Genomic DNA, 24,180 nt, shown 5'->3' with positions numbered 1-24,180 from the left:
TAGCATGTGTTCTTTTCTAATTTAATGTGAAGCACAGAAAATAAACATTTAAGACAACATTTGTCTACAATTTAGGGTTTCGTGTGTGTGTGTATGTGTGTGTGTGTTGTGACTTGTATATCTTGGTGTAAATCAAATGTCCCCACAAGGATAGGAATATCTGACGTTCTGACCTTATGGGGACCAAACTGTTTTAATACAAAAATTGTTTTTCTACAAAAACAAAAGTTTCTTTTTGGTTAGTGAGGGGTTATGACAGGGGTTAGATTTAATTGTAGGCATAATCAACAGAGGCCCTCTTGAGGATCCTACAATGGGGGGGGGTGTTTTGGTCCAACTAACTAACTACAACAATCGCAGACGTATTTATTCTTCATAAATCTTTACTAGGATCTTTTCAGCCACATTTTGAGCGAAAACATGCAGAACACACAACTGGCGCTCAGTTATGATGGTGTCAGGGAGCTTGAGGGCGATTGGTGATGACGTACACAAACGAGCAGCGCAGTGAGTGAGAAACATGGCTGCGTCCATATCGGAGCAACTCGCCGAGTTGTTGAACCCGCTGCCGAATTTCGCAGACCCCGAAGACGACCAGGATGACGGTATGTTAAACTTAAATATCTGCTGTATTTAGTAAGCGCTTTTGCAAAAAAAATAAAAATTGTGCTTATATTATAAAGTAAAAGGTTTAAATGCGACCGTGTTGTGTAGCACGCTGGGAGTGCATGGCTTGTGAGTTAAATCCCAAATAGAGTAGAGGTCCGTGTATATGTGCACTACGTAGGGGATGGCAGTATGGATGTGTGCACACTATGTAGTGCGATAAATATCCTATATGGAGCAATTTGGGACACTTCATCGGTTGGCAGTTACCTGTGGTTTTGTTTTAGTGTTTTAGCCAATTATATTGTTATTGATTTTTTTTAAAAGATTTTTTTAAAAATATAATTGAATTATATTATATTATAATAATTTTTAAATAACTATTGAACTTTATTTTAACTCTGTATTAAAATGTATACGCTGTAAACTCTACACAGGGGTAACTGCATTTCGTTGCCTTGTACGCATGCGCAATGACAATAATGTGTATATATAATAATTTCTTGAATCTGATCTAGTAAGGGAGAAGCAATTAGTTTTCATTACCAGGTTTAATGTCGCTGTCTTTACAGAGACCAAAGCCAGAGTCATTGACAAGTTTGATGAAGGAGGTGATGATGAAGATCTTCCAGCCAGCGGACTGCGGAAGCGAACAGCTGCTTTGCTGACAGATTCGGATAAACGCTATCGTGGCAAAGTGACGTCACGCAAGGAGCTGCAGCAGGAGTTCGACGGCTCGGGTGTGTCTCAGATCTTTTCTCCGGAATGTGGAATGTGTCCGTTTTTTTTCTTGACTGATCCATTTTTGTCTTTTCAGCTGACGATGAGGAAGATGATGAACAAGATGATGATGATGAAGACAGCGAAAGTGGACTGCTGGATCAGGTTATGGAAGAGGAGGAGGAGGAGGAGGATGAAGAAGACCTCAGTGAAGATAGCGGTTCACAGTTGTCCAGCTTGGTGTCGAAGATGAAGGGCACCGACCTGAGCTTCCCTAAAGAGACAGACTTCCGCAAACTCACAGAGGGCATGGACGACCTGGGAGAGAGCGAGGAGGAAGAGGAGACTGATGATGAAGGAGAAAGCGAGGAGGATGAGGAGGACGAGGAGGAGGATAGTGAGGATAATGACGAGGAAAACGAAGGAGGTGTGATGACCTTCTCGAAAGAGAAGGTGGACGAAGAGGTGGAGAAAGGCAGAGCGGTGAAGAATCAGCTCGGTATGTGTTCTGTGCAAAAGCGAGCAGGGAATTCTGGGTGTTTTGATCAACATGATTTAATGGTGTATTACAGTATTAGTATAAAATAGATTTGACATTTAACATCATTCAGAAGGCGCCTTTATACTGATCGACTTACTTTAATCTCATTTTATACAACTGAGGGTTAAGGGCCTTGCTCAGCGGCCCAGCAGTGGCAGCTTGGCTGTCCTGGGATTGCTACTCATGACCTTTCAATTAGTAGACCTACTTCCTGTAATAGATTTGAATAAATGAATAAACAGCCTGAAACACATTTAAGTATGTTTACTAAAGCCTCTTCCTTTTTGGCTCCACAGCTCTTTGGGACCTGATGCTCGAAGGGCGAATTAAAATGCAGAAAGCCCTGGTGACGGCCAATCAGCTTCCTCAGCCCGACACCTTCCCAGAGTTCAAGAGCAAAGGCGGGGCAGAATACGCCGGAGCGCTGAAGAACAGTGAGTGCAGCTGATATATACCCAGTGTGTGTATATATATGGAATTCTGGCTTCTGATTGGTCAGCAGGTATAGCTTTATTATTGTGCTCCATGTTTTTTCTGTGGGAATTAACCTTCCTGGGAAGGAGTCTCCAGTGTCAGGGCTTCGTAACAATAGGTGTAACCTTTGCTCTGAGAATAGAGGGCTTGTCTTCCACTATATTGAACGTAGCTATAAATGGATAAAAAAATACGCCCCTCTGCACTTCTCAGCTCTTTTTTTGTTGTGTTAAGGTTAAGCTTCAAGCAACTAATAAAACATTACAGGAAAATACTCAGCGACACAGCAGGGACGTGGACTTTTTATCCGTTTATTGTTACATCAATCTTTTTTTTTTTTTTAGTTTTCACAGATATATAAATATATATTTTATATATATATATATTATTTATACTTTTTGTATCCATTGCTATCAATGGATCTGCTGCTTCTATGATTGATTTAAAATCTCACTATTTTATACCCCACGCAGTCCAGGCGGATTTCCACACTGTTCCGTCAGCTCCGTCCCGCACACACACACACACACACACACACACACACCTCATACTTTTATGATCCGAGGCCGCACTCTACGGATTCTTCACGCTGTGGACAATTAATCCATTTGTGTGCCTCCTTTCAGAGCCTGGCTGCTCCTCATTTGCATATTTATTGCTTTGCTCCTCTCGCCGGCGAATGATTGATGGGGGGCCGTCCTCCTGAATGGCGAGCAGGGAGAGGGGGCGGCGGCTTTTGCTGAGCTCGTGTACTTTTGATTAGCACTGAAGATGATGGAATCCTCGCACCCTCTTCCCTCTCTCTCTCTCGCTCTCGCACGCTCTCTCTCTCTCTCTCTCTCTCGCACTCTCTCTCTCTCTCTCTCTCTCTCTCTCTCTCTCGCTCTCTCTCTCGCTCCATGATAATGGATTACAGGATTGTTTTCTTCTGATGCGAATTAATAACTGTTGACACAGGGACGAACGAAAAGCCCCGCTGCAGGTTTTCTCCTGTATGACTGGTGGGGGATGAATTTGTCAGATTGGCAGCCGCAGAGGGAGGCTGCACAGATAGGCTGCTAGTTTTTTTTTTTCCCCTTTTCTTTTCGACTTGCTGCTTTTGTTTTCTGATTCGGTCTGACAGGAGAGAGGAGTTGCGTGCCTCTGGTTTTTATGCAAAATTTACATGGAAAAAAAATGGCTTCAGTGTGACAGCTAAGGAATAAAAACACAGGAGGGGGGGTATGCGGTTATAGGAAAATAATCAACAAGTTATTTGTCACCAGCTGAACTCGCACTAAATTGGGGTGGTGATGAGATTTTTCTGTGAAACATTTGGCCATGAGCATTTATTATCGAATGTATTTCTGTCTTTAACAGGCCATAAAGCTCTGAAAGCTCTACAGAGATCTTTATTAGAGCTGCAGGACCTGCTGCTGTATCAGAACCCCGAGACCAGAGCTGTCTCGCAGGGGAAGACCTGGGCACAAGACACCAGGTATCTCGCATCACATCACTGCATTGCTCAAAGTTATTGCGAATTCCTGTTCGTTTCTCAATCTGTATCCATCTGTCTAGCAGCAAGTCAGACGAAGATGAAGAGGTGGATAGTGACGAGGGGGAAAATGAGGAGGAAGGTGAGGAGGAAGAAAAGCGGCCCGCAAGTCGAAGCGGTCCTACTAAGCGGAAACTGGAGACGACGCAGTATCCAGACTTCATGGCAAAGCGCTTCGCAGCCTTCCAGCCGTACCGCGACGCCACACTGCAGAAATGGTACGACAAGACACGGCTCACCAGCGGCAAGAACAACAAGGTAACCGAGCACTCCTTTATCACATGTACACAACATATATACATGCATGCATCCATCCATCCATCAATCCATCCATCCATCCATCCATACTCCTACCTGCTTATCCATCCATCCATAAATCTACCTGCTTATCCATCCATCCATCCATCCATCCATACTCCTACCTGCTTATCCATCCATCCATAAATCTACCTGCTTATCCATCCATCCATCCATCCATCCATCCATCCATACTCCTACCTGCTTATCCATCCATCCATAAATCTACCTGCTTATCCATCCATCCATCCATCCATCCATCCCTACATACATACATACTTCTACCTGTCTATTCATCCACCTGCCCATTCATCCATACACCCACCCATTCCATCCATCTATCCATCCATACTTCTACCTGTCCATCCATCCATCCATCCATCCATCCATGCCTCTACCTACCAGTCTGTCCATCCATTCACCCATCCATCTGCCCTTCCACCTACTCTTCTATTTATCCATCCATCGCTGCCACACCCCTACATTTCTATTCAATTACCTACCTACTGATCCATCCATCTGTCCATCCATCCGTCCATCCATCTGTCTATCCACCCATTCTTTCATACACTTATTCATGAATAAACCCATCCCTCAATTCAATCTATTTTTACATTCGTCAGTCCATCCATTAGTCCAACCATTAATTCATCCATCAGTCCATCGTTCTGTCCATTCATCATTTATACGTTCCTCTGTCCATTTGTTTATTCATCTCTCCATTCATCCATAAATTCGTCCACCCATCATTTATTCATGCATGCATAAGTGTGTATCCCTTTGTCCACCCATCCATCAATCCAGTAATTCATCCATTAAACTCGTCTTTCTGTTTTTTTTGTCAATTCTTTTTTTATTTAATTTAAATTTCTTAATTTGTTTTAATACATTCCGTCATTTCCTGTGTTTGACTCAGGGCTTCGGGGCGTTTGAGCGGAACATCCTGACGCAGGTGGAGCAGGTGCTGATGGATAAGGAGCGCTTGCTGAAGCGCACACAGACACACAGGTCTGACTACAGAGTGCTGGGCAAACCGGAGCTCAGCCCCGTCACCGCACAGTCCAACAGCACCGAGCCTGAGGTACGAGTTCTGCTGAGGAAGCAGACATGCTCTACAGCTCAGAAGTGTCACTAAAAATGAACTATAAGAAGCATGGTCATTATTTACACATTATCATGTAATCATTAGGCGTGTGTGTCATGGACATCACCTCATTGTCTTTTTGCATTTAGGCAGTGGAACCAACACTCAAAGCAAACGCACATCTCAAAGATCTGGACCAGGAGATCTTCGATGATGACGACTTTTATCACCAGGTATGTGTGTCTAAATCAGCCTCAGTAGACCATATAGCATATGAGATGTAACTGTAAATGGATAAAAATCAAAATTAATAAAATGCTCTTATCATTGACAAATCGCTGTGAGTGCAGCCCCAAGGGTTTAATGTTGCATGTTTTGGTTACTGTTTTGATTACAGCTTCTTCGAGAGCTGATCGAGCGCAAAACAAGTGCAGCAGATCCTAATGACCAGGTGGCCATGGGCAGGTGTGTGTGTGTGGTGGTCATTGTGTGTCCTTGTGTCTGTGTCCTTGTGTCTGTTTCATTGTGTGTATGTCATTGTGTGTGTCTGTGTCTGTGTCTTAATGCCCATGCTCATTTGGTGTCTCCACAGGCAGTGGCTGGCCATCCAGAAGCTTCGTAGTAAGATCAAGAAGAAAGTGGACACAAAGGCCAGTAAAGGCCGCAAAGTCAGGTACAGATTGTTTATTTGTTGATATTACATGTGAGAATGACCATTTCATCACACTCAATGTAATCCAGTGTGCCAGTAAATGAATTAATTCCACTTAGTTCTATCTATCTATCTATCTATCTATCTATCTATCTATCTATCTATCTATCTATCTATCTATCTATCTATCTATCTATCTATCTATCGTTTTTCCCTCTTTGTTGTTTTTTTCTCCGCTTCTCTCCTACATTTTTTTTGCTTCCTTCCTTGTTGCCTTCTGTTGTTCTTCTTTATTTCTGTCTGTGTTTCTTCTTGTTTTCCTTTTCCTTCTTTTCTTTCGGTCCATTTCTCATTTATTTTTTTGTGTTTGCTTGTATCTTGTACATTTTGATTTAACTCTGTGTGTGTGTGTGTGTGTGTGTGTGTACGTACACATGTTTCAGATTCCATGTTCACAGTAAGCTGGTGAATTTTATGGCTCCTATTGACCACAGTTCCATGAGTGATGAAGCTCGGTGAGTGAATTCTCTTTACCTTCATTATTTACAAACACATCCATCCATCAACACAGCCACCCATTTAACCATTTATCCATCCATCCATCCATCCATCCATCCATTTATTCCTTCATTTATCCATCCTCCCATTATATCCATCCATCCATCCATCCATCCGTCATACCCATCCATCCATCAGTCATACCCATCCATCCATATATCCGTCATACCCATCCATCCATTACACCCATCCGTCATACCCATCCATCCATTATATCCGTCATACCCATCCATCCATCCATCCGTCATACCCATCCATCCATCCATCAGTCATACCCATCCATCCATCAGTCATACCCATCCATCCATTACACCCATCCGTCATACCCATCCATCCATTACACCCATCCGTCATACCCATCCATCCATTACACCCATCCGTCATACCCATCCATCCATTACATCCGTCATACCCATCCATCCATTACATCCGTCATACCCATCCATCCATTACATCCGTCATACCCATCCATCCATTACATCCGTCATACCCATCCATCCATTACATCCGTCATACCCATCCATCCATTACATCCGTCATACCCATCCATCCATTGCACCCATCCGTCATACCCATCCATCCATTGCACCCATCCGTCATACCCATCCATCCATTGCACCCATCCCTCCCTCCCACAGTGATACCTGAGTATAATCGTGTGCTAATATTTCTAGAAATGTGTAGAAATTCACTCCCTGGTGGTTTTAGCTCACATGTATTGAACAGTGAGTTAATGATTGCTGCACACATGACTGCTGGTTTGTGTTTATTATTAAAATGATACAGCAGCTTTCAGCTCCTAAAGCCACACTGTGTTTGCCAGTTGAAGTTTGCATTGCAGTGATATATTGAGGGTCCTGCTGGAGGTGTGTGTGTGTGTGTGTGTTTAATTAATGGTGCTGCTCTGTCTGTCTCTGTCTTTCTTCAGTGCCCGCCTGTCAGCTAACCCTAATCCCCCCTCAAACAGAGCGCTGGCAAATCAAACAGCCTCGCCCTCCCTCTGTAGATATACATTCATTAACACACACACACACACACACACACACACACAGCCTCACAATTTTCAGAATTAGTTTTTTTTTTTTTTTTTGGTGGAGACACAAAGAAAAGCAATTTAAGTCCTTTTCCTATTTTCAAACTTTTGTGCCTTTGTTGCTATCACTTTCTGACAGTAAATAAGAATGAAATAAACAATTAAAAGTAGTCCCACATGGAAAACAGTTTTATTAAACAAGTTTTTACTTGAAAAAGCAAAACTTCTAACTTGAGTATACTCTCGTGAGCTTTTCTGTGCTTGCACTGCTGTCATGGTCTGATCCGGAGTTTTCCATCTTGTCCCTGAAGAGCCGGTGTAGCTGCTGGCTTTCATTCCATCCAGTCAGGAGTCTCACCAGCTTTCACGTGTTTAGTCCATTCATCTTGGGCTCTCATCGTGTGTCTCCTGTTCAGCTGGAATGCAAGCCTGCAGCCATGCTGGCCCTTTGCAGATAAGATAGAAGACCCCGATCTTGAGGGTTTCCATGCCTCTGGAACGGTGTTGCCTCTGGAACGGTGTTGCCTTTAGTAGTGTGGTGTTAACTTGTGCATGGTGTTGCTTCTGACATTGTGTTACCTCTGATTGGGTGTTGCCTTGCACAGGGTGTTGCCTCTGGTATTACCTCTGACACGATGTGGTGTTACCTTGTACGTGGTGTTGCCTCTGGAATTGCCTCATACAGGGTGTTGCCTCTGACACAGTGTGGTGTTGCCTTGTACACAGGGTTACCTTGTACGTGGTGTTGCCTCTGGAATTGCCTCATACAGGGTGTTGCCTCTGACACAGTGTGGTGTTGCCTTGTACACAGGGTTACCTTGTACGTGGTGTTGCCTCTGGAATTGCCTCATACAGGGTGTTGCCTCTGACACAGTGTTACCTCTGGTGTTGCATCTGACACTGTGTTGGCTCTGACACAGTGTGGTGTTGCCTTGTACACGGGGTTACCTTGTACAGGGTGTTGCCTCTGACACAGTGTTACCTCTGGTGTTGCATCTGACACTGTGTTGGCTCTGACACAGTGTGGTGTTGCCTTGTACACGGGGTTACCTTGTACAGGGTGTTGCCTCTGACACAGTGTTACCTCTGGTGTTGCATCTGACACTGTGTTGGCTCTGACACAGTGTGGTGTTGCCTTGTACACGGGGTTACCTTGTACAGGGTGTTGCCTCTGACACAGTGTTACCTCTGGTGTTGCATCTGACACTGTGTTGGCTCTGACACAGTGTGGTGTTGCCTTGTACACGGGGTTACCTTGTACAGGGTGTTGCCTCTGACACAGTGTTACCTCTGGTGTTGCATCTGACACTGTGTTGGCTCTGACACAGTGTGGTGTTGCCTTGTACACGGGGTTACCTTGTACAGGGTGTTGCCTCTGACACAGTGTTACCTCTGGTGTTGCATCTGACACTGTGTTGGCTCTGACACAGTGTGGTGTTGCCTTGTACACAGGGTTACCTTGTACAGGGTGTTGCCTCTGACACAGTGTTACCTCTGGTGTTGCCCCATACACAGTGTTGCCTTGTACATGGTATCACCTTGTACGTTACGTTACCCGTGACATAGAGTTACTTTTGACAAAGGTTAACCTCTGACATTGTGTCACCTTGTACATGCTGCTGCCTCTGACACGGTGTTATTTCTTATAAGGTCTGCTATCACCTTGTGCACAATGTCACCTCCTGCATCTCGGACACACTGTAATCTTGTACATGGTGTTAAAGAAGGGTTGAAATTGGGCGTTATGTAGCGTACGCCATTTATATTGTTTCATTATGCTAACTTGTCTAGGGAAGCCGGTTGTTGCCTAGCGCACTAACGTAGCGCACATAACCGCTGCAGCTGTACAGTCTTCTGTTTAGCCGCAAGTGGCCACTCGTGCTCTTCTGAGCAGTAAGACTACATTAACATCACTTTCGACGCAGAAACATCCCTCGCCCATAGACCACTACACCGTACTACCTTCAGCACTAATGACACAATAAGACCTTCGTCTAGGTGTTGTCGGAGAGAGGGGTGGAGATTGGGAAGGAGAGATAAGAGCGAAGAAAAGGCAGAGTTAGAGGAGGAGGACTGATTCGGGCGCTGAGAGGATTTACTAAGAGGCCAAGGTGACTGATGGATTCGGTCTGGTGGTCACGGTCACTGTGCACTCACCCTCAGAGTGAGAGACGAATCGGACAAGAAGGAGCTCAGAGAATTCTCGAGCTTTATCTCCAGGATGATCAAGAAGAAGGGAAAAGGGTTTGGTGTGAAATGTGGGATCTGCTTCATCCAATATAAAATATAAATGGGAAAGAAGTTTGGTGTTTTTGATGGAAACAGGCTTTTAGGAGTTACTGATGATGCACTGAGTAGCAGTGCAGTGATTTGAAAGTCTTAAGTCATAATGATGACGATTATCCACAAAGTAAAATCGTTCATTCTTAAATATTCGCCAAAGTTTTGCTGCCTTTTTTTGCACCACCACAGACATGTCACATTAGAAACCTTCTTAGAGGAAGATGGTCGTTTGTTTGCAGTTGATGTAACTAAGCAAGTGTTTACCTTTTGGGAATTTTAGGTGCTTTTATCTTTGCAAGGATGGAAACAAATAAGTGATGGTGCCTGAAATACATGGGTTTTATCCCTGAACTGCTAGAGTGAGCTGACTCTAGTCTGCTTTTTTTTGGATCTTTAGAAGGGTATTAAAGCAAGAGACTGTTTAAGCAGAAAGGAGAAGTATATCTTCTTTATTTTGTCTAATTCAGTCTCGCATAAACTTTATCTAAAAGCCGCCTGAACTCCTTTTATGTTCCTGCGTCCTGTTCGTTCTTATTCAAGAGCCACGCCGTATTCATCACACTCAATTCTCCTGAGATCATGTCCTAACTGGAAGTATTTTTCTTCTTTTTAATTGTATATTTAAAAAAGAATCATTTAGTTTGTCACGTGCGCGTGTTTGTTTTTTTTTAAGCGCTGGTCGTGTGAAAAACAGAAACACAGCGTGACCTTTTCTGCTCTCGGCCTCTCGCTCGCTTTCGCTCATTTACATAGCTATCGATGAACTACAGTAATAATAATGATGTATGGCGTCGGCATCAGCCGAGCTGACCACTGACCTTTGCAGGAGTGGGATTCCAGGTGACCTTTTCGGCGCACACACACACACGACTTCTTCCTCTCCCCCATTTGCTCTGAACAGTAGCTGTGTAATCCCCCACACCCCCCACTGACACGGACCACTGGCCCCATGAATGTTAATGTGGCAGTATAGGAGCCTGCGCTCACACACACACACACACTGTAGGTATTCCATATCAGGTTGAGATTAGCACTCTGTATTTAGTTCTAATGGTGGCTGCTGATGCATTTTTATATACGTAAGCATCCAGTACTTTACATTTTTGATCCCGTGTGTGTGTGTGTGTGCGTGCGCATGTTTGCTGTGGCCCTGTCAGAATAAGAATGTATGCATTATATGATAATCAGAGGGCGCCGTAATCCTCGCCACTACCGCTGCATTTCAAACAGGGATTGAGGATTAAACGACCCGGCCCGGGACCCTCGGGACATTAACTCCCACCTGTGTGTGTGTGTGTGTGTGTGTGTGTGAGAGAGAGTGAGAGTCAGGAATAACAGGACTATAACGGTGGCCGTGGGTTTTAAACGTTTGTATAAACATATGGTCCAGACAGATATAAAGACGAGTGTTGGGCTTCTGCAGGATGATGGTTGAGGATGGATGATTGAGGTTTGTTGATCAGCGCTACACTGCCACCTAGTGGCTGCGGCGAGAATGCGTTTAGGATAAAGCGACAGAATACTGGTGAAATGTGCAGGACAAGAATGTGGGTCTGCAGAAACCTGACTTAATTTCGTGTGAGAGAGAGAGCTTTCTTTAGGCAGTTAAAGTGTTAAAAATGCTAAACGGTGGATTCTTAAAAACATATTGCACTAAATCAAGATCTTTTTTCTAGTAAACAATTGTGAAAAATATGTATGATAAAAGCAATTATGAAAGACGTGGGGGGAAAAAAAACTTTTATTATATTATTTATTATGTTAAAAATTTCAGCAACTTTTGTAAACTTGTGATTTGTCTGTGTTCAGGTCCGAGCTTTACCGATCTCTGTTTGGATCCCAGACGCTTCAGTGACACTGCTGATGGAGGAACACACTCTCTGTCTCTCTCTCTCTGTGATTATGAATGCACAGAAGACATGACGGTGATCTGGACGGATACGAATTTTGGGACTTAAAAACAATTTTTTTTTTTTTTTAAAGCTCTTTTTATTCTTTGGAAATAATTACAGAAATCATTACAGGTGTTGTTTGTGAGCTGCCGAGTCTGTGTTTGTAATATAAAGTGACTTTATTCAACACAACGTGAGAGAGAATATTTGTGTACAGCTGAAAATCTACTCCAACTCTTCCATTTTCGTTTCGACCAAAGATGGGTCCGAGCACAAAGTTCCAGAAAATGCCCATAATCACTGACAAGTCACTGTTTTTTCACTTGATGCTGATTCTTTTCCCCATAACAGCGCATCCTGAGTGTGCATTTCACACATCTTTCTTTTTTCCTCTCTTCTTCCATTTATATTCCGTCTCTACCCTTCTCTAATTTTTTTTTAATCACATTTCTGATTTTATTTTCTTTCTATATTTGATTATTTCTTTGATTTATTGTCTCTCTCTTCCCTCATGTTTCTTGCTGACATCACTTCCTTTCTATCCTTCCATGCAGGATATAATCTCCCTTTCTTTCTCTCATCTGTGCAGCCTTTTATCTCTATTTGTTTCTCTCTCTCGATTTCACTCATTACATTAATGGAGGAAAAAAAAAAAAATCCTAATCACCAAAAACAGGCAACTACCCCCGAGGAGAAACCTCTATCCGTTCGTTCTTAATTTTTCTTTTTTCCCCTCCATTCATTCTTTCCATAGAAGAAGGTTTTCATTACTTTTTTTTTTTAATTCCTTCAATCAGTCCACAAAACGCACTCGGTTCTTAATAACCACCAGACTCTGAAGTGGATGAAGTAGATTTTTATTGGGTTAAATTCAGTGGCAGAACATCCGCCACTTTAAACACGCACTCATCCATTGGGGCCGGTCATCGAGCCGCGATCATGAATCACGCTTAGTGTAGAGATTCAGACGCATGTATACGCGTTTACAACAGATTCACGTTTAATCCAGGTCTGTACAAAAAGAACAATAGTAGTGACCTTTCACAGAGTCAGCACCGTCGGCAGGAAACGGACCCCAAACTTGTGAGCTTCTTCCACCCTGAATCCCTCCATCCACATGCTTTTATTATCAAGTTTCATTCTTTTATTTATTCAGCATAACATATAATAATACTTCAACCGTTTTTTTTCTCGTGAGTTTGGTCCTAAACGTATAGTCTGAGTGTCAAGCACACGACACTGATGTTTTTTAGCACAACAACAAAAAACACAACTTTTCCCCCACACTACAGTTTCAGTTAATAAATTAACGCATGTTTAAAAAAGACGAGCGTATTGTGCGTGTAACACTAAGCGTCTGGGTCGAGGGAAGGGGTTAAGGTGCACTCGGAGCTAAGCGGGGTTATGATTGTACTGGCTTTCAAGAGTGCGTGTAGTGTTTATTCTTTTTTTTTTTTTTTTTTTCGTTTTTCTTTCTGGCCTCATCCAGGATCAGTTTCGGCCGATCGCGCTCGGACAGAAAGGATGCTATGGAAGTCCATCTCAGCTAGGTAGAAACAATTCTGCTGCAAATTTCTGACTTATCTCAATATTTCTGACTTATCAAAATTTTTTTGAATATTTCTGAAATCTGACATTTCAATATTTTGACTTTTTATCTCAATGTCTGATATATCTCAAAATTCTGACTCTCAACATTTCTGACTTTCCTCAAAATTTCTCTCAAATCTGACATCTCAAAATTATTTTTCTCAATTTCTGACTTCTCAATTTCTAACTTTCTCTCAGAATTTCTGACTTTAATCTCAAGTTCTCAAAATACTGACTATCTTAAATCTTCTGATTAATTTCAAAATTTCTGACTTTTTCTCAAGATTCTGACTTTTTATCTCAATTTCTGACTTTCTCAGAATTCCTGACGTATCTCAAAATTTCTAACTTCTCAAAATTCTGACTTAAATTTTCCGATTTATTTCAAAAATTCTGTTTCTCTCAAATTTGACCCCTTATGTCTCTGATTTTATGCTTTGATTGCATTTATTGCTGTAAGATTGTCAATTTATATTTTATATATATTTATTTATAATTAATTATTCTTTATTATAATGACAATTCTGAGATAGTGAGTGAAAATACTGAGAAGTTAAGATCTTAATGCGCGAGTCAGTAATGAGAGTAATGAATCAGAGTTCTGGGACAATAAGTAAAAACTGAGATAAAAGCAGTAAAGAGCTCGTGGATTTTTGCGATAAATCAAGATCCTGAGATTCAGATGTTTTGCAAAACGTAGAGATAAGACACAGCTGGAAAGAACTGAGGTAATAGAAGTGAGTTTTTAAAATTTGAAGAATTTTCCAAGAGGCAATCAAGAGCTTGGGATAATGAGTCAGAATTTTGAGATAACTAATAAGTCAAAATTCTAAACCGATAAATGAAGATCTTGAGATACTGAGAAAACATTTTGAGATAAGTCAAAAGTTGTACATACTGTTCCTCAAAATAATGAAAATATGCATTTTTAAAAAATTATTTTCTACCTGGATGTAATGGACTTCTGAAGCAGTATAAAAAATTCATCATGGTTCCAAGCCTAAAGGAACGTTAAAGACAAAAATAAGCTTATTTTAGTACATGAATGTGACACACTGCTCTTTGACTACAATAAGTAACACTTCTTTTTTTTTTTTCTCCCCTCTCTTTTTTTTGTAATTACATTGGTCTCTGCTTGTCTGGTTTCATTTACACACTAGATTAACAAGTGCAATTCTTTGACAAAGCTGGACATAGCTGGACCTCCCCTAAGGTCCACAGTGGTCTTCAGCGTGAAGCTTTACCACTGAGACGAGTGAGAGACGAAACGTTTATAGTCCAGAATCATAGCCACCATGACTGTGTGACGGCTCCTCTCAGGGGGTGGGAGGGGGGTGTTCATGAGGAGTTTGGGGTGTCCATGGTGGAGAGGATGCACACCACCTCGGCCCGCTGAGTGGGGGATATGTGCTGTGTCATGTGCACGATGGAGTCCATGGCCACCTCGGGGTTTGCCTGAACCAGACTGAAGGACAGAGAGAGAGAAAATACGTTAGCATCTTTCATAGAGTTGTTTTAGATTTCTTTGTTATGAATTAATAATGTTATTAAAAAGAAAGACAGATACAGCTAGATGGACAGACAAACAAATGTAAAGAGATGGAATAATGCGGCTTGAGTGATAAAGAAGGCCTCTCATCATCTCACTGGCCTTCAAACTAAATGCTGAGGGCCAGTGAGATGATGAGAGGCAGACAAAAAAAAAGGATGGATAAGTGTATAAAAATGGGACTAGACAGACAGACAAACAGGTATGGAGGGAGAGATGAGATCACAGACTGATAATCATGCACAGAGATGGATGGACAGCCGTACAGACAGACAGATAGGCACATAGATATGATAGATAGACAGGTTGATGTATGGTTAAATAAACGAGTGCACAGAGAGACAGGTGCAAATGCACTCATTTACAGATGTACAGATAGACACAGACAGATATATGAATGGGTAGCTGTGTGTACAGACAGACAGGTTGAAGTACGGTTGAATAAACAAGTGCACATACAGACGAGTGATAAATTCATTTGCAGACAGACAGATGGATAGGCAGATAGACGGGTCTACAGACAGACATATATAAATGGATAGCTGTGTATACAGACAGACAGTTTGTGTACGAGTGCACAGACAGATGAGTGAAAATCCATTCATTTAAAGATGTACAGACAGACAGGTACCCAGAGAGACAGATGGACAGACAGATATATAAATGGATAACTGTGTGTACAGACAGACAGGTTGAAGTACGGTTGACTAAACAAGTGCACAGACAGACGAGTGAAAATAAATTCACCTGCAGATGTACAGACAGGTACACAGAGAGACAGATGGATAGGCAGATAGACAGGTCTACAAAAAGACAGATATATGAATGGACAGCTGTGTGTACAGACAGACAGGCTGATTGAACAGACAGACAGAAAAGTATGGTTGAATAAATGAGTGCACAGACAGATGAGTAAAACAGGTAGACAGAGAGACAGACAGACAGATGGGTGGACGGATGAATAGGCAGTCAAAGACAATGAAAGGAGAAAAAATCTGACATGGAAGGAGTGGAAGGATGACTTTAAAAGTCCCTCTAGATCCACGCCTCCTCAGAAGGCAGAAGTAAGTAGATTAGTAGCGGCATGGTGAAGACTGGAGACATTACCTGCGGATCTGTTTGAGAATGTGGTCCCTGCGGATGTACTTGATGTTCTCGTCGATGACAGACCGCGCTCCTTCCTCCTCCGTCAGCTGCTTCTCCAGCCACTCCACCACGTCCTCGTTACTGTCCCATAAATACGCCTGACACACACACACAGTCATTACACAATGAACCAGGAATTCCATTTTTGGGAATTTTTCCACTTTGTCACACTAAATAAACTGCTTTTGAAGAACATGTGTATTTGATGCTCATCACAGTCTGAATTTTAAAAGTCCGTCTCTTGATTAGGGCCCTACAGATAAATCCGGGCTGATTTAGAACAAAGCTGGACTGAAAGATTTGCTAATGAAAAAGGAAGGGGAGAAAAAAAAAAATAACCTGAGCTCATAGTCGACGGGAACATTTAACGGCCTTTATTAATCATGTTTAATCCGTTTGCTTTTAATTAAGAAACAGCATGTTGCTCTCCTATCTGCGCGTGCCAGGGAGGAGATTAATTGCGGCTTAAGATAGCCCGCTCTGATTGGGGCTAATGCATTAGCCGCTTCAGCCACCGTCTCCTTCCACGGATACTTGTGAGGCGCCGCTGGCGTTTGGCATCCCGCCAGGAGCCTGGTTTGTCCCTCACATGCACACTGAGCTGGACTCAAACACTGAACCTTTAATATACCACCTTTTTTGGAAACCATGTACAGTTTTATTATTTATTTATTATTTCCATTTAAAGGCCGCAAAGTTACGAACATTACGAAGAAAATCTTGTTAGGAAATGAGATGACTATTGGTATTATACCAGTATGCAAAGGATACCATTTATTATCAATTAGATTCATGCCAATTAAATGTGTATTTAATTGAAATAATTTTAAAATATTCATCTTCAATGTAACTACACTATATTGCCAAAGGTTTTGGGACACCCCTCCAAATCATTGAATTCAGGTGTTATTTTTCAGGTGTTGGGCTCGGCCCCTAAGTTCCAGTGAAAGGAATTCTTAATGTTTAGCATACCAAGACATTTTGGATAATTTCATGCTCCCAACTTTGTGGGAACAGTTTGGGGATGACCCCTTCCTGTTCCAACATGACTGCACACCAGTGACCAAAGCAAGGTCCATAAAGACATGGATGAGCGAGTTTGGTGTGGAGGAACTTGACTGGCCTGCACAGAGTCCTGACCTCAACCCTATAGAACACCTTTGGGATGAATTAGAATGGAGACTGCGAACCAGGCCTTCTTATCCATCATCAGCGCCTGACCTCATAAATATACTTCTACAGGAATGGTCAAAAATTCCCATAAACACACTCCTAAACCTTGTGGAAAGCCTTCCCAGAAGAGTTGAAGCTGTTGTAGCTGTAAAGGGCGGGACAAGTCCATATTACATTCATGTGCATTTAAAGGCAGATGTCTCAAAACATTTGGCAATAGTGTATATGGTATATATTAAATAAATAATATATTTGTAATAAATTATTAGAAATATATTTGTAAAGTAATACATGTCATTCATGTCATACAATACTATCAGTTGGATTTAAAGTTTTATTTAATGAGACTATACTTACCAAAAATATGGTAAATTATAATTTAATTATAATTAATGTAAAAGTAATTAGATAATATACAAATTTTAATGAGACTAATTAATTACATCTGAAAGAAAAAAATGCTTTTTAATTGAAATTTAAGCGCACCTTCACGGCTCCCTCGGCCTCGACGAACCAGCGCCGCAGCATGGCCTGCACCTGGCCGTCGGTCAGCTCGCTGTTAGCCCGCTGGATCTTCTTCTTCACCGTGTCCTCCAGCAGCAGCCGCCGCAGACGCCAGTAAAAGAACTGCCTCGATGTGCGCCACTCCAACACATCCTGCAGAACAAACCTTTTATTAGGGCTGCATTTAATCATTTCTACTTCCAAAATATATTAAACTAACCGGGAGAAGCTAAATTTATCCTAGGAGCTGGAAAATTACACAGGAACACAATACGAGTAGTCACACCAGCACAAAGGAAATATTAAATATAAATGAAAGGCTCACAGTGATGACTCCTTTCTCCTGCATGCGCCCCGGCGTGTCATGCAGGTCGGCGAACTGCACCGCTACTTGATGATAGATTGGCAGCAGGAACTCCTCTCGCTCCTTCAGCTTGCTCTCCAGCTCCTTACGTTCGGATACGTTCAACTCCGGCGTTCCTGCACACACAAACACACGCTTTCTATATCAGCTGTCTGAACTGCTGATATAACGTGAGGATTAGAGTCATCTGCTCTTGCTAAAATGTTCACTGTGTATGAGTAAGACGTCGTTTGCTGTGGTTAAGTGACTCAACATGAAAACAGCACTGAGGAATACAAAGACAATACGCTTTTATGATGACTGAAGCTTCCACCACCATACTTCACTGTAGTCTACTTAGTTTTCTCCAGACGCAGTAGCCCAAAAACTGAAGGTGTCGGAATACTTTTCAAACCTGCTGTATGTTTGTATAATGGGCCACTTGCTAGATGTCACACTAGCTTTACAGGAAGATTAGCCGTACTTGCTATGCACACCAGATGCCAACAATCTCCATTTCCTCCTCCTAGACTTTATTTGTCTTTGTAATGTATCCAAAACACATTTATTTAAAGGTTGTAAAATAAAACAATGTTTAAAAGGTCTTCCATATTGGGCATTAATCATAATCAGCAGGTAGAAACTATAGTTACGAGCTGGGAACTGAAGAAACATTGGACTGGTTCCGGGAATCTGTATGTTGGATTTTCTGCTTTAACGTGTCAAAAATAATTTGCACAGAATTGAAAAAATCTCAACTTAAGTGCTCCTTGTTTCCTGTTGCTTGACAATGTCATTATTAAACACACACGTCATATGATGTCTGGACTCACCGAGTCTCTCAGCCAGACCCGTGTAAACGGGATCGACACGTCTCATGGTCTTGACCAGATCCTTCTTTCTAAACTTGATCTCCACCGTCCCTTCAGGCTCCAGCACTCCACCCCTGCGTGATGTAACATCGGTTATACAACTCTAATGAATGAGACAAGCTGATAAGGCTTTATAATAAGCGTGACGTTCTTACCGGCTGTCCTTGTCTGCGTACATCTCCATGTGGCGTGGGTTGATGGTGGGGTCGATCACTACCCATGATCCTCCACGGAGCTCGGCTTGAGGCGGGATGTAGACCAGCACCGGCTGCCTGTACTCCCGCAGGCCATCCACAATGTACGCACCGAACTTCAGCACCTGGTCATACATGTCTACAGGCGAGAGTCAGATACCACAGCGATGCTGACTTCTTAAATCTGATTGGTCGGGAAGTTTTTGTTTATTTCCATAGACTTGATTGTTTATTTCTATACATTTGACTTAAACAGGGACTGGCATAGTCGATGCTCCATGTAAATGAAATGAAAAAACATCTTGTGATCATTGATCTAATGAAGTTTTCTATAATAAAGAAAAGCTGTGTTTCACAAACACAGCTGTGTTTCACATTATCATCAACTTACGGACCTTTCATGCCACCAGAAAAGCCTCTCCAGTTGGCGAACACCATGAGAGGAAGTCCCTCGCGGTTCAGGTCCTTAATAGCCTGAGCCGTCTTAAACGCAGAGTCCGGGAACCAGACCTGACCAGCCTGCTGGATGATCTATACACACAAACACACACACAGTGAGCACAGTGAGTCTGTATGGAGCTGCGGCAGTGTGTGAGAGTGAGTGCGAGTCTCACTTTGGCTTCAGAGTCCAGATTAGCCGGATCTGCTGGAATGGACAGCTCTACTGTTCTCGTTTCCACGGCAACCACACCGACTGGGATACCCCCCAACCTAGAAGAGTAGCACAAACACTCCAATTATTTATAATATTCAGGTATGGCTAGATATGAAAAACTGGTGCAAGGAGCTGACACTGGAGACTCCTTCCAGAAACATTCCATAAACCTCTTCTTACAGAAAACATGTTCCAGGATGGTGTTTTTTTTTTTTTTTCAGTGACAAAATCTCCTGAAAAAACCGCTTATTTCACAGCCCCTGTGACCCGGGGCAGTGCAGCATGAGACTGATGAAGAACTAATGGGCTCCAGGAAAAGCTTTTAAAGTGTGCTAATGAGAGCTGGGTGTGTTTCTGGACAAATGCTCTCGCCTGGAGGTACTGAGGTCAGAGTTCAGTGAGGTCAGGCAGAGAGAGGGAGATGGAGAGAGGGAAAAGGAATAGCTCTGAAGGAAAGCTTAATCATTAGTACGTTGGCGTGTCTTTGTGCTTCTAGTGTAATGGAACGAGGAAACAAATGTGTGTATTTATATAGAACGCTGAAGTGCAAGAGCTCACCTGGCTCTGCCCACCACCACACTCTGTGCCCACGGCTGCATGATCTCCATAAACGAGCCACAGTCAAAGAAACCATTTACCCACGCTCCTTTAGGGTCTGAGAGAGAGAGAGAGAGAGAGAGAGAGAGAGAGAGAGAGAGAGAGAGAGAGAGAAAAGAGAGAGACATACAGGGAAGCACAAGGAAAGGAGATGAGACAGTTAGTGAGGAAGAGAGAGACAGAAAAAAATGAGAGAGAGACCAAATAAAAATAAAGAAGAGAGAGAAACAGTGCAAGACAGATATAGACATCAAGAGAGACAGGAAAACAGTGTGCATGAGAGAGAGAGAGAGAGAGAGAGAGAGAGAGAGAGGGAGGGAGGGAGAGAGAAAGAGATGAAAGAGAGGGAGACATATATAGAGAAACACAAGTAGAGGAGATGGAGACAGTCAGTAAGTGATAGAGAGAGAGACAGACAAACAGAAAAAATAAAAGAGAGAGACAAAAAGAAAATAGAGAAGATAGAGAAACATTGTGAGACATAGATATGGATATCAAGACAGACAGAAAACAGTGTGAATAAGAGCGAGAGAGAGAGAGAGAGAGAGAGAGAGAGAGAGAGGCAGTTAGATGAAAACAGATACATAACATTATAATCTTATAACATTACACTTCCTCCTACAATAAAGGTCCCATTTGTTGCATCATTTCCGTTGCAAATGTGAACACCTCAGTCATCAGCATCTCTACGGGTCATTCTTCGCTGAGATCTTACTATGTTTTTTTTTTTCTTCCATTGATAAAAGTGGTGTGTATGACGTCAGTGCGGGATTAAGCTGTGTGTCTGAGCTGGAGGCCGTGTCTCATTCCCTCCGTGCTGTAATTACAGAGATGTGGAATCTCTCCTGGCTGGAAAGCGCAGGGCCATCCATCGCAGCCTTATCTCTGTGAACCCAGAGCCTGAACATCTTACAGCGAGTCTACAGTGATCTACTGGTGCACTTCCTGACCCCCTCAGCCATGCGCTACACACACACACACACCTCTATCACCACTATCTGATTTCAAAGCAAACCAATTAAACATGGGAGGCAAAAGTCTTTAAGCTCGTAAAAAATGTTCATACATTTCTCTTTAAAAAAAAAAAAAAAAAAAGCTCTATGAAACTAAAACCTGTATGTAGTCGAACCTCTGCATTCAACAGTTTTAGCACCTTAACATCTTCCAGCCACAATCACAATGTATGTGTGTGTGTGTGCTCACTCTGATTGGGTCGTCCTGCCAGCATCCACCGAGGGTCATACGGTGCTTTCGTGGGTATGAAGTCCACCAGCCGATCAATGGGGTCCTTGGCTGCCAGGAGCGGCACAGGGCTCGACGTGTTCTAAAAGACAAAAAAACTTTTTTTTAATCCAGACCGCCTTAAAAAAGCATATTTAAAAAAACATTATATATATATATATATATATATATATATATATATATATATATATATATATATATATATATATATATAGTAATTTAACTGAATTTCTATTTTACTGATTTTCTTAGCATATTTTTAGTCTTTATTTATTTATTTGTTATTTGTTAAATTATTATTGTTATTTTATTTTTTTTTTATTTGTTTCATGGATGGTCTACAACACTAAAATGTATCTATAAACGGATAAAAATATATAAATATATATAAACAAAATATATAGCATGTTGCCTTTTAATAATTTAAAAAATTGTACTGTGGTGACGATTTCTCTAACTATTTTTTAATCCTTATATTAGCTTTAAATGGATAAAAAATAAAAATATAAAAATATAAATAAACAAAATATAGATTGCAACGTCTTTCAATAAATTAAAAAAAAAACAAACAGTAACCCATTGGTTGATTAATTTCCCATAAAAGCACTCCTCCTGTTTTATTCTGTATGTTTTTGATGTATTGTGAACTGGATGAGGAAGTTCCATGTGAGCAGACTTCTACTTAAATATCCGGCTGATGTGTACAGAGACGTACTGAACGTTAACGTTTTCCTCACAGTGTGGACACAAAGCACTGATATCACTAATTCACCCATATTTCATTTCATGAGGTCATCAGCTGGCTGGGTTTCTTAACCTGACTATCTCTGGGCTGAAGCATGAGGATTAGACATAGTGTGCAGTAGATGGGATTTTTCTCCACCTTGGGCATGTAGGAGAGCCACTGCAGCAGCGTGTAAACGCCCTCAAAGTCGTCGGAGACGGTGGTGTGAGTGACGCCGTTGTTGTGCATGATCTGAATGCCTCCCAGCTGGTTGTTAGACGTGTAAACCTCACGGCCGAGAACCTGCAGAGAGAGAGAGAGAGAGAGAGAGAGAGAGAGAGAGAGAGAGAGAGAGCGCTTCAGCAACAATGATTACAAGCAGCACTGACAAATTCATAGCAACAAATCAGGCTTTAATTGTGTCCAGCACGACAATTTTTTAAGCTTGTGTTTTAAGATATAATACAAAGTGTGTTATATTAACACAGTCTTGCCAGTAAAGCAAAGTGAATTGTGTGTTTTATTCATATCGTTTCTTCTTTCCTTTGAATTTTGTCTCAATCGCGCAGCTTCCCTCAGCATGGATCGATACCATTGCCTCGGCTATGGTGTCATGGCTCTAAGGCTTCCAGCTCACTGACCCCGACTTATTCAAAGCCCTGGGAGCAGTCTGACCTCTTCTCCCCATATGTAGAGGTTAAAGGATCATAAATTACTGTGCCAGCATGCTGCATGAAGTTCAGCCATCGAGTGTTTGTGCTCGATACATCAGCAGCTGCCCGAGAGAGACGGGGAAGCTCGTAAAGTATAACAAAGAAGAAGCGTCATGGTGTGCTCTGACATCCTGGTATCTCCACTGACCTGAAGAACCTGTTACCCTGTTACACTTTACTGCTTAAAAATCTACTTCTGCTCTCTTAAAGCCAAGATCTGAAATAAGCAGGAAGAAATGAGTTCTCTCTTTAGAGACAGAGAGAGAGAGAGAGAGAGAGAGAGAGAGAGAGACAGATGGAGAGAGAGAGATGGAGAGAGAGAGATGGAGACATAGACAGAGAAATAGTGTGAGAGGCAGCGAAAGAAAGAGAAAAGAGAGGGATACACAAAGAGAAAGAGTGAGTGAGAGACAGAGAGAGACACAGGAAGAGGGAGAAAGAAAAAAGAATCTTCACAGAGACTGGGTGAGAGGGGGTAGGGAGAGAGAGAGAGAGAGAGCGAGCGGAGAGAGAGCGGAGAGAGAGATACGTGGAGAGAAAAAAAGAGTGAGAGGCAGAGAGAGAGAGAGAGAGAGAGAGAGAGAGAGAGAGAGAGAGAAAGCAAGATACATGGACAGAAAAGAGTTAGAGGTAGAGAGAGAGGGAAAAAAGGAGAGACTTGCACAGGGACAGTGTGAGAGGAAGGGAGAGAGAGAGAGAGAGAGAGAGAGAGAGGAAGATACATGGAGAGAGAAGAGTGAGAGGAAGAGAGGGAGAAAAAAATGACAGAGCTGCACAGACTAAGTGAGAGGAAGAGAGAGAGGGAGAAAGAGAGAGATAGATAGACAGGGAGAGATATAGTTAGTCGAAGATAGAGAGAGATATATAGAGTCAGAAATAGAAATAGAGTCAGAGGAACACAGAAAGCAAGAAAGAAAAAGAGAGAGAGAGAGAGAGAGAGAGAGAGAGATATGCAGAAAGAGACAGAGTGAGAGGCAGAAAGAGAGAGAGAGAGAGAGAGAGAGAGAGAAAGAGAGATAAGGTAAAGACTGCATATTCCTGCAGTGAATTTCAGAAATCCTACACAGAATCCGTAAAGTTTGTAAAGTCAGGTTTAACAAAATAACGTGATCATGTAGAGATGATGAATCTGCTGCACTTTAAATCCTAAACCCAGGTTGTGTTTGTTGTGGATTTTACTGTAGTTTTAACGAACAGGACGACT

At 42.1% G+C, this 24,180-nt stretch overlaps 2 protein-coding genes across 14 annotated transcripts in view; one reads left to right on the top strand and one right to left on the bottom strand.

The window, feature by feature from the left end:
• The first annotated feature begins 449 nt into the window (after positions 1 to 449).
• Positions 450 to 13,154, top strand: aatf (apoptosis antagonizing transcription factor). Of its 2 annotated transcripts, none has more exons than XM_058382578.1 (12): positions 450 to 605; positions 1,179 to 1,346; positions 1,424 to 1,825; positions 2,164 to 2,301; positions 3,701 to 3,818; positions 3,902 to 4,133; positions 5,089 to 5,253; positions 5,406 to 5,489; positions 5,654 to 5,721; positions 5,849 to 5,929; positions 6,352 to 6,423; positions 11,592 to 13,154. In XM_058382578.1, exons 1-12 carry the CDS (start codon positions 521 to 523, stop codon positions 11,635 to 11,637), a joined length of 1,659 nt encoding a protein of 552 aa, XP_058238561.1. In that variant the 5' UTR covers positions 450 to 520; the 3' UTR covers positions 11,638 to 13,154. The 2 variants fall into 2 exon arrangements, with proteins under 2 accessions (XP_058238561.1, XP_058238560.1); XM_058382577.1 differs by having other exon boundaries at positions 3,899 to 4,133.
• acaca (acetyl-CoA carboxylase alpha) overlaps positions 13,113 to 24,180 on the bottom strand; it is a 37,713-nt gene continuing 26,645 nt past the window's right edge. For 11 of the 12 annotated variants that reach the window (XM_058382565.1, XM_058382566.1, XM_058382568.1 and 8 more), the window contains 11 exons: positions 22,423 to 22,566; positions 21,501 to 21,621; positions 20,259 to 20,355; positions 19,660 to 19,756; positions 19,441 to 19,576; positions 19,007 to 19,184; positions 18,813 to 18,925; positions 17,962 to 18,116; positions 17,619 to 17,789; positions 15,921 to 16,057; positions 13,113 to 14,729 (listed from right to left, as the gene is read on the bottom strand). In XM_058382565.1, coding sequence (XP_058238548.1) covers positions 14,603 to 14,729; positions 15,921 to 16,057; positions 17,619 to 17,789; positions 17,962 to 18,116; positions 18,813 to 18,925; positions 19,007 to 19,184; positions 19,441 to 19,576; positions 19,660 to 19,756; positions 20,259 to 20,355; positions 21,501 to 21,621; positions 22,423 to 22,566 — 1,476 coding nt within the window. In that variant the 3' untranslated portion in view covers positions 13,113 to 14,602. Of the gene's footprint in view, positions 14,730 to 15,920; positions 16,058 to 17,618; positions 17,790 to 17,961; positions 18,117 to 18,812; positions 18,926 to 19,006; positions 19,230 to 19,440; positions 19,577 to 19,659; positions 19,757 to 20,258; positions 20,356 to 21,500; positions 21,622 to 22,422; positions 22,567 to 24,180 lie in introns of those variants that run through there. The other variant, XM_058382575.1, reaches the window with a different exon arrangement.

The sequence above is a fragment of the Hemibagrus wyckioides genome, linkage group LG28, assembly GCF_019097595.1.
Source record: "Hemibagrus wyckioides isolate EC202008001 linkage group LG28, SWU_Hwy_1.0, whole genome shotgun sequence".
Lineage (NCBI taxonomy): Eukaryota > Metazoa > Chordata > Actinopteri > Siluriformes > Bagridae > Hemibagrus > Hemibagrus wyckioides.
Note: the sequence above shows the minus strand (reverse complement) of the source record. Positions and strands in the feature narration are given on the sequence as shown.

Excerpts from the sequence above, each read along its gene's own strand:
- aatf (XM_058382577.1), top strand. The coding sequence starts at position 521 with ATGGCTGCGTCCATATCGGAGCAACTCGCCGAGTTGTTGAACCCGCTG. Across the intron at positions 1,826-2,163 it reads AGCGGTGAAGAATCAGCTCG|CTCTTTGGGACCTGATGCTC; the intron begins GTATGTGTTCTG and ends TTGGCTCCACAG. Across the intron at positions 3,819-3,898 it reads ACCTGGGCACAAGACACCAG|CAGCAAGTCAGACGAAGATG; the intron begins GTATCTCGCATC and ends CCATCTGTCTAG.